General features: G+C 34.2%; 1 protein-coding gene across 2 annotated transcripts; it reads right to left on the bottom strand.

Annotated features, from left to right (window-relative positions):
• Positions 1 to 288: 288 nt before the first annotated feature.
• On the bottom strand, positions 289 to 5,803 carry h1m (linker histone H1M). Of its 2 annotated transcripts, none has more exon segments than NM_183071.2 (5): positions 289 to 1,045; positions 1,130 to 1,173; positions 2,546 to 2,663; positions 2,745 to 3,022; positions 5,663 to 5,801. In NM_183071.2, coding segments are annotated over 5 exon segments (774 nt in total). In that variant the 5' UTR covers positions 5,745 to 5,801; the 3' UTR covers positions 289 to 793.
• Between the last annotated feature and the right edge of the window lie 3,542 nt (positions 5,804 to 9,345).

The following is a 9,345-nucleotide window of genomic DNA, read 5'->3' as shown; positions in this document are numbered from 1 at the left end:
ACATGTATAAAACAAAGATTGTTTTAATTTGAATTTCCATTAAATTTAGCACACCTAAAGTAATTTAAACTGGGAAGGGAAAAAAAAAAAAAAAAAAAAAAAAACCATTTATACAACGCTAGTGTATTTAAACATACAAATATTCACATTTATGATAGACCCATTTCACAAAAGTTTAACTGTGATCAGCATCAAAAAAAAAAAAAAAAAAAAAAAAAAAAAAAAAAAAACACTTCAAATTAATCTGTTATAATCTATTAAAAAAAAAAAAAAAAAAAAAAAAAAAAAAAAAAAAAAAAAAAAAGTGTACTTAATAAACTCAGTTTTTGTTTCAGAACTTATCACCTCTCTCTTCAGGAAGCATGTAAATGTTTCTGAATCTCTCCAAGGCATTCCAAGTTTACCCGTTAATGACAACTTCTGCTGCCAAGAAGAGAAAACTTTTTTTTTTTTTCAACTAAACACTAGTTGTCAAGCATGAAATTCTCTCCACATATCTGTCAGGAGCAATCATTGAAGAACAGTCAATAAGATGCCTCTAAAGTGCACCATAGACTACTCACGTTAGACATTTAGGATTAACTACTGGAGATAACGTTCCTAATTTGCATACATTAACAACACTACAGCAAGTCTAAGGATTCAAACACCATTTTACCACAGTAATGCAACAGCCACCAAAGTCAAAGGTTTTCAAAAAAGTAGTAAAAAAAAGCTTTTATTAGTGCACTTCTGTACCAAAAATAAATGGTCAACACTTAAATAATGAATAAAAACAGTACAAGTCTGTGAATCACTTTTTTGCTCGCTTCCCTGGGGCTTTCTCAGTGGCTGCAGCTCCAGATTCACCGTCTTCTGCCTTCACAGCATTTTTCTTTCCTCCTTTCTTAGCCGCTGGTTCCTCTGCTCCCTCTTTTGATGCTTTAGCTTTGCTGGGTTTGGGCTTGGCTCCACCTTCCCCTGCAGCATTCTTCGCCTTTGGCTTCTTAGCAGGGGCCACCTTTGAGGCAGTGCCATTTTGCTCCGACGTCTTTGGCTTAGCATCCTGAAAGAAAGAGAAAGATAAAAAGGTGGATGCGCCGATTAAGGAGTTTCATGTTTGCTCATGTAGATAGTTTAGACAACTCACATCTGTGGTCTCCTTTTTCTTTGTGGGCTTCTCTTTGGTTGCTCCTTGAAAATAGGCAGTACAAAACACGACATGTTCATTGGAGAGGGGGGCGAGAGGAAGGGGGAAAAAAAAAAAAAAAAAAAAAAAAAAAAAAAAAGCCTTAGCCTATCACATTTCAATAAGATGACCATGCTTGGATTATTATTTTTTAATTTAAAAATTTACTTAGTTCAAAATTACATAATTGGCTCTTTTAAATAAAAATGTATAATTAAATGTTACATTATTATTATTATTATTATTATTATTATTATATAAATCTTATTTATTTAAATTTAATTTCATGGGATTAAAATGTACTAAAATTCACACATTTAATTTCTCATTTATAAAAAATTAAGTCCTCATTTATATACATTAAAAAAAATTTAAAATAAATTTCACTTAATTATCCAATTTCTTCAATTATTAATTTAACTTAATTCTTTCCATTTAAATTGATCAACTTTCAACTGTTCAAAAAGTTTACAACAGTGTGCACTTACAGACAGAAGAACAAGGAGATCTATAACACCCTACCTGAACTAATGGACAATGATTGGTTTGTTCCAAGAGCACACTCTGGTACGAGGTCAACATGCTGTACGATTTAAATGGATGTTTAATGGTTTAGATTCTTACCTCACCATTTCTTGCAGTTACAACATTTAAGTGTAATGTATTTATTTAGGCCATGTCAGCAACCAAGGCTATTTTCATGGCAGGAATATTTCAACAACAAATATACAAACAAACAAACAAACAAACAAATAAAATATATAGATGCGTTTTTCATGCATGATAAATTCTAAAATCTTTTCTGGTTTCACTGTTAAATATCCTTCAAAGAGTTAATTTCATAAAAAAAAAAAAGGCTTCAGGAGTCAGTAAAAGCAGGACAGTCCAGTAAAATGTGTTTTACAGTAAGAGGAGTTCTGCAGCACAAACACAGAGTAGGGTTACAACACTTAAGTTTTAAAAAGGGCCATTTTAACTTAAAAGCCCCAAAGATGCTAAAGCACAAAAAATAAATAAATAAAACTTACCAAAGGCTACCCAAATAAGACTTCAGTGGGCCACAACAACTTTACATGCATTTCACACAATAAATAAATGTCATTAAGATAATTTCATGAAGATGTAGCAAGTGTCTTACAGAACACAAAACCCTAGCTGAAACTTTAGTAACTTGCATTGCCAAGCACTTCTTTCAGACACTTACATTTTCAAATAATGTCAACCAAACATAGTAAATCCATAAATAAAGTCACTGTGCATTTAAGACTCCGTATAATATTACGGGGAACATAGTTCAGGTGTACGAGTAAATGACTACTAGCATTTTTCGGTTAACACACCACTTTAAAAGCCCACTTGAAGACAGAAGCACATTACCTTCACCCTTGGCTTTGGTTGCTTTTGCCTTCTTAGGTTTTGTAGCTTTTGGTTCATTGGGATCAGCATTTTCCTTTGACTGAGCCTTCGCTTCTTTTGCTTTGGTCTTGGCAGCAATCTGGATTTAGGACACAAAAGATAAAGCAGAATAGAAATACACCAAAGCCTCAAATTAATAGAACATGGTGAATTAAATTACCCGAAAGCGTCCCTGAGCACCCGTCGTTGACCCAGAATTAGCAGGTCGCACAAACACACCAGTGTCCATGCCTTTGTTCAGGGCTCGCCGCACCATATACTTCAGTCTAGTCTCGTCTACAGTGGTGTACTTTTCTTTAATGTAGCCACGAATAGCCTGAGCGGAAACACCTTTTCTGGAGTCCAGCTCTTTTAAAGCTTCTTTCACCATCTCCATGGTGGACGGGTGTGGAGAAACCTTGCGTGCTGCAGATTTTGCGTTGGAGTCTTCAGGAGCTGCTGAGACCGGACGAAAAGTCCAAAAACATGGTTAGACTGAAAAACAATGTCATTTACTGCAAATACCACATACATTCTTTAGTCAACTACTGTAATATGCACTGCATTGTGGGTCACTTTAATGCTTTTACAGTAACTTACTGCATGTTAAAACCTTTTGGTATTCTACTGTAATTGAAGTACTGCTACTGTAGTTAAAGAAAAATGGGTCACTTGTTTGGGATTTATTGGATGCAATACTAAAAATAAGGTTTACTGCTAGTGTAATTAAAAGGAAGAGTTCTGTAAAAATAGTTACTCAAATTTAGGTGTGGTATACACAGTTACAGTAAGGCCATTTTACTATAAAGTGAAATTGCATCAGGGCCTGCTGCTGGAAAACATTAATAGGAAACTTACTGTAAAGATCAGTTGCGGTAACTTGCTGGCAACAGTGCAGTCACTCACTATTGTTGCCTTGAACTAACACAAAGCTCAATTGTACCCTCCCTCCCCCATCAGCCAGCACCCGCATTGCATTTTACCTTCCGAGCCAGACCACCCTTACATTATCGACGATTCAGTTTAACAGGAAGATAAACGCTCTTGCTCAGCACAGTAGAGATTGCTTTAGTTAAATGGTTCTGTATTTTTAGTTGTTTGGGACGCAGCAAGTCAAATATTTGCAGAACAGATCCACCACTTTTGATGCTCATAAATCATAAGCCCTCATGCTGCAAGTATTAGGAGGTTTTCTGAAGGTGAGGGGTTTGCATCTTTACTAAACTGACAGATCACACTATTAAAAAAAAAATAAAAAAAAAATAAAATTACAATAAAATAAGTAAATAAATAAAATAAAACATCAGTCTTGCGCTCCTCGCTCACATAAGTGTAATACTCCAAGCAAAACCAAACCATGCTCTAGCACATCTTCCAACTGTGCCAAGACCAGATAAGTGAACTGCACCTGGGCCCGATCCACAGCACTCACTTGGCAAACAAGTCCAGTTCAAATACAACAGTGCATTTAAGTTCTTAAAGCATTTTCTAGAAATATAAAATTAATTTTTCAGAAGATAGTTAAGTGGGTTTTGCCCTTCTTTAAACAATTAGCCAACAGTGGTCGGGGAAAAAAATACATTGTACAAAATTACCTAATTGGCTGATTTATTTGCTAGTTTTATTGGGAGGAAAAAAAAAAAAAAAAAAAAAAAAAAAAAAAAAAAAAAAAACACCTGACTAAAATCAAATTAACATTAGTCAAACTACAAAGTAAAACTCTGATAACTTCAGGTTTCAGCTAAAGTCAGATCAACAAACTAGTGTTGACGGTCACTACATTTATAACAAAAAAAAAAAACTAACAGAGCTTAAGTTTTATACTCGCACAATCATATTTGAAAGTGACATGGTAAATATGGGTTATCACACTGCTTGAAATTGCCAGCCTGATCAAGAAAAAGGCAAGTATTTTACTTTGGTCACCAAGTGGCTAATTCACAGTTCAGTTGTACAATTTTAAAGAGGCATATCACCCAATCCAACCCCTAAACCCAACAGTCATTGGGTGAGCAAATAATATATTTTTTTAATTAAAAAAAATAAATTAATAAATAATAAAAAAAAAAATAATAATAATAATAATAATAATAATAATAATAATAATAATAATAATAATAAATAAATAAAACCTATAAACATACCCAAATCTTTATTCTTTTAAATTCTTTTAATTAACCCCGTTTTCCTATAGTTCACTATACTTTCATTGTTATAGCCTCAAAGTATAATTTTTATGCTGATTTGAGAAGAGTTTTGTTGTAGAATTTCTCTTTAATATTTCTCTATTATGAATTTCTTGCAATGACAAAACGTATTCGACCAACTCCTCCACCTAACAATTACACAATCCAGTTGGACGTTTTCCTTTTAACAGTGTTATTATTCCTTCTATTTTATCATTTCCTTTACCCATCTTTCAATTTCCTACTTTCTCCCGTATAGTAAATGTCCACCCATTATATCCCCATCCCAATTACATTGCCACAGTTTTAATATGTCCTTCTTAACCAACTTTTGCTTCTGTTTTACTTAAGATATTCATAATTTAGTCAAGTTTGCAAGCTTTAGCAAAAAAAGGTGCAGTTTAAGTTCCTTTAATGCCTATAGGCATCCACAAATTTTTATTATAACATTTGCTCTGAAGTCTAAATAAATTTCATACACTTCGTATATGCAATCCTTCCTGTTCTTTGATGCTATGGACTTAATGCTGAACTACAGCTTGAACATAACCACTTTAAGCCACTTCCCTCCGTCCAATACAGTGCAGCAATTATAGCCATCAGCTCTACAGCATTTGTTAGTTTGTTGTCCTTTTCTTAATTGATGGCTAATTTTGGTACAAATACACCAAACCCTGTTCTGCCCGAATAAAAATTCACTGACCCACCTGTGTATACTCAAGTATATTGTTTATATTTTGTCAATTTTAACAATCATTGTCAGCTAATGATTTCCCAATTCAGAATTTGCAAATACTAATCTAAAAACTACATTGAGAAACAATTTGCAAATATAAACAAAGCTAACCCCATTAACTTTAACGAATAGGCAATTTTCTAGCAGTATATAAACAAACAAACAAACTCTACTTACCTGGTTTAGTTTCAGTGGTCTCATTCTCAGAGCTCTTTGTAATTGTGGCTGTCGGCTCTGCAGCTGCTTTTTTTGGAGCCATTTTAAAAGCAAAACAGAGGATCAATAAACTTAAAACAGAGTTAAATCACAGCAGCATGAGCTGAAGCAGCGTGTGTGTCTGCTTTTATTACTGGAAAGCAGTCTTTGTGGATGGCCATCACCTGTTCATCATTAAGTTGTTAGTCCGAAATTAATTAGCCACATTACATGATTGGTTAAGCTGTCAGAGAAATAATTAGCTGAAGCTAAAGTGAATATGCCTGCCGTTTGTTTTCTGAGGGCTCTGTTCGGTGTCAAACAGACTAAAAAGAGATGATTGAAAGTAGTCATGTTGACGTTTTAGGTAGTGGTGGGCAAAGCGAGGCTTCGTGAAACACTGAAACTATCGAAGCAAATGTGTCGAAGCTTCGAAACGTTTCGAAACACCACTCTACGGTGACACCTAGTGGTCATTTTATCTGTATTTCACTGAAACAGCTTCAGCAAAGAACAATTGAGCAAATTGATGTATCAAATCCCACTTTGTAGCCTTGACTCATCAAATGGTTTAGTCGAGCGGTTAGAGTACGTAACTATCATGCGGGAATAATGGGTTCGAATCCAGAGTGTTACAATGCGTTGAAATGCTTTACTACCAGTTGGTAATGCTTTGTTATTGTATCGTTTTGTTTCAACATTGCTCTGACATACGAATAAACATTTGTAAATAAATTTGTATTTTGTTCATATAACAGGGTTGTTACTAGATCAGATACAGTTGTGGCCAGAAGTTAACAATAATTATTTATATTATTAATTAAATTTCCCATTGTATTTTATTAACGTCTATCCAAAACCTAAACCCATCACAGTACTGTAAAAATATGAATTATTGTTTTACAGTGTTACAAAAATGATGCTAAATTGATGGTGTATCCGCAGCTGTATCCTATCTAGGCTACACCATAAAACAGTAACATGATTAAAATACATAAAATCAGGATTTTAGAGTATTTGTAATAATCGAGATTCGAACCATTACAGTTCCGTAGTACACACGTACGGTCCACTAGGCCATACAAGACGGAGAATGAAGAATGATCATGCCAGTTAAATGCAGATTCTTCGGGTCTTGAAACGCCTCTGAAATGATCGATGCTTTGAATCGCTTTTGTCACGTGACCAAGTGTTTCGAAACACTTTAGTCACGTGACCTGGGTGTTTCGGATCATGCTTCGGTACAGTGTTTCGAAACACTTGCGCTTCGGGATCTCGACACTGTGTCGAAACGTCAGTTTCACGTCAGCCATCCCTAGTTTTAGGTTGTGTACAAACTGACAGAGCATTTATTAATCTTAGTTCATGTTTATTTCAGCATTAAAAACAGTTAATGAACAAACATTAAACAACATTTTAGTTAACTGCACTGCTGATATATTTTTACTTGAATTTTTACATAATAAAGTTTAACATGACATACAACTTTAGAATATCCAGTAAAAGTAGAACCTTTGTAAATTGAAATTATTCATTTAAGATAATAATAATTACAAAACAAGGTTCATTAATATTTTAAAAAAACAGCCCAATAATAAACCTTAGGGATGTGTGCAGTTTGTGTTTATTTATTTTTTTTTATTTGACGTAACCTTTATCCCTAGTGGCTGAAAATTAAACTGCATGCAATTTGCTGAAGAGTGCTAATTATTTTTTGATCGACAAATGTGCATTTCGAGGCTCTGCTTTGCATACAGGACACATATTAAAGCCAAATTAACTAAAAGTCCCCGATGTTTGGCGTTTGAATGACCTGAGGTAAGTTTTTTTTTCTAATACATGACAGATCCAAGTTTCGCGCTACTTTTTCTGTTTACTGAAATGGCGTCCGTGTATGTAAGCTATATTCCCCGTGAAATCCATTCTCTAATGCTCTTAAATATACAGTAATCATTATGTTCATTACAATGTATTTGCGTATGTGACTCTGAATTACAAAAGCAATGTTGCATGGCTATATTTTAGGAAGATCCAAAAATAGCATTGTATGGGTCAAAATGATTTTATTTAATCGCAAAAATTATTAGAATATTAAGTAAAGATAATCTTCCATGCAGGTTTTTTTTTTTTTTTTTTGTATAAATTTGTTTACTTTTAGTTACTTTCAAGGCTTAGTTTTTGCTTAGTTATATGCATTGAATAGATATTTGGACAACTTTAAAGACAATTTTCTCAATATTTAGATTTTATTAACCCTCAAATTCCATATTTACAAATTGTTAAATTCAATAATTGTATATACCTATTTTAACAAACCATACATCACAAGAAAGTTTATTTATTAAGCTTTTAGACTGTGTTTAAATCTTAATTTCCAAAATATGACACTTAAGACTGGTTTTGTGATCCAGGCCGGGTCATATGTGATTTAGCTTTTTCTAATCACAAAAAAGTGTAAATTAATAATGTTAATTAATTCTGTAGCTTTTTTTTTTTTTTTTTTTTTTTGCACTTTCAAAAACATCCTAAAGTGATTCTGAAACTAGTTGGTTTGATCCAATGCTTTTTATTGAAGCTGTGAGAAATCCCTCTGGAGGAAACTAATTGGGAAAATATACTGTATGTTCATCTGGAAGCTCGGCTGCTGAGAAAAGTCACTGTTAGCCTATACTTGCTTTTCTCTCTCCCTCTTTCTTCTTCTGTAACACCTCATCCTTTCTGCTCTTTGTGTACAATTATTCTTGTCAGAAAGTAGTTTACCATAAATTCTTAAACCTCCTCAACGCTGACCGCAAGTTGACCACTGCTGACCAGCCGCCTAAACTTCTCTTTGAAAACCCAGCTCTAACGCAAATAACCGCCATGCAGCAGGAACGTCTTATTAAACTTGATTTACTGCCTTGTTTTGCTTCTTTAAAATTACTTCAGCAAAGATAAATTGACTTTCCCCAAAGGGTCATGTGGAAAGAAAGATGTTGTTCCATTCTGAATTGAAGGAACACTCCACTTTTTTTTTTGGAAATGGGCTAATTTTACAAATCAGCACTTTTAGCCTAGCTTAGCTTAGCATAAATTAGACATTGAATCAGATTAGACTATAATTAGCATCTCAGAATGAGAGTGTAGTTATTAGCCATGTCAACCTAGAAAACTTTTCATTTTCCATGGGTCTTAGTTCACGATGTAACTACAGAAGAGTCAAACCTTAAAAAGGAGAGTTATCAAAACCTAATTTGATTCAGTGGTTTAATTTATGCTAAGCTAAGCTAAAAATGCTCCCGCCAGACCCGGAGATTGGCTAAAAGGATTCATATATGGTAAAACTCAACTCTTTAACTATATGGGTGTTGTAAAGTGAGCATTTGAGTGTTCTTTTAAGTATAAATGCAATGTTTTGACATGTTAATGGCAGAATTAATCATACAGTATATGGTGCCCCTACTGAAAAAAACAGCTTAAACCAGCCTAGGCTGGCTGGCTGGTTTTAGCTGGTTGACCAGGCTAGTTTTAGAGGGAGTTTGGCCATTTCCAGGCTGGTTTTAAGCCATTTTCAGCCTGGTCTTAGCTGGTCAGGCTGGAAGATGACCAGCTAAATCCAGCTTGACCAGTCTAGCCAGGCTGGGAGCCCAGCCAAAACCAGCAATGTCCTGCTTAAACCAGGCTGG

Source organism: Danio rerio, chromosome 5, assembly GCF_049306965.1.
Source record: "Danio rerio strain Tuebingen ecotype United States chromosome 5, GRCz12tu, whole genome shotgun sequence".
In the NCBI taxonomy this organism is placed as follows: domain Eukaryota; kingdom Metazoa; phylum Chordata; class Actinopteri; order Cypriniformes; family Danionidae; genus Danio; species Danio rerio.
This window is presented reverse-complemented; position numbering and strand designations above follow the sequence as displayed.

Excerpts from the sequence above, each read along its gene's own strand:
- h1m (XM_005174480.6), bottom strand. The coding sequence starts at position 5,744 with ATGGCTCCAAAAAAAGCAGCTGCAGAGCCGACAGCCACAATTACAAAG. Across the intron at positions 2,664-2,744 it reads GTGCTCAGGGACGCTTTCGG|ATTGCTGCCAAGACCAAAGC; the intron begins GTAATTTAATTC and ends TCCTAAATCCAG. Across the intron at positions 1,174-2,545 it reads AACCAAAGCCAAGGGTGAAG|GAGCAACCAAAGAGAAGCCC; the intron begins GTAATGTGCTTC and ends CCTATTTTCAAG.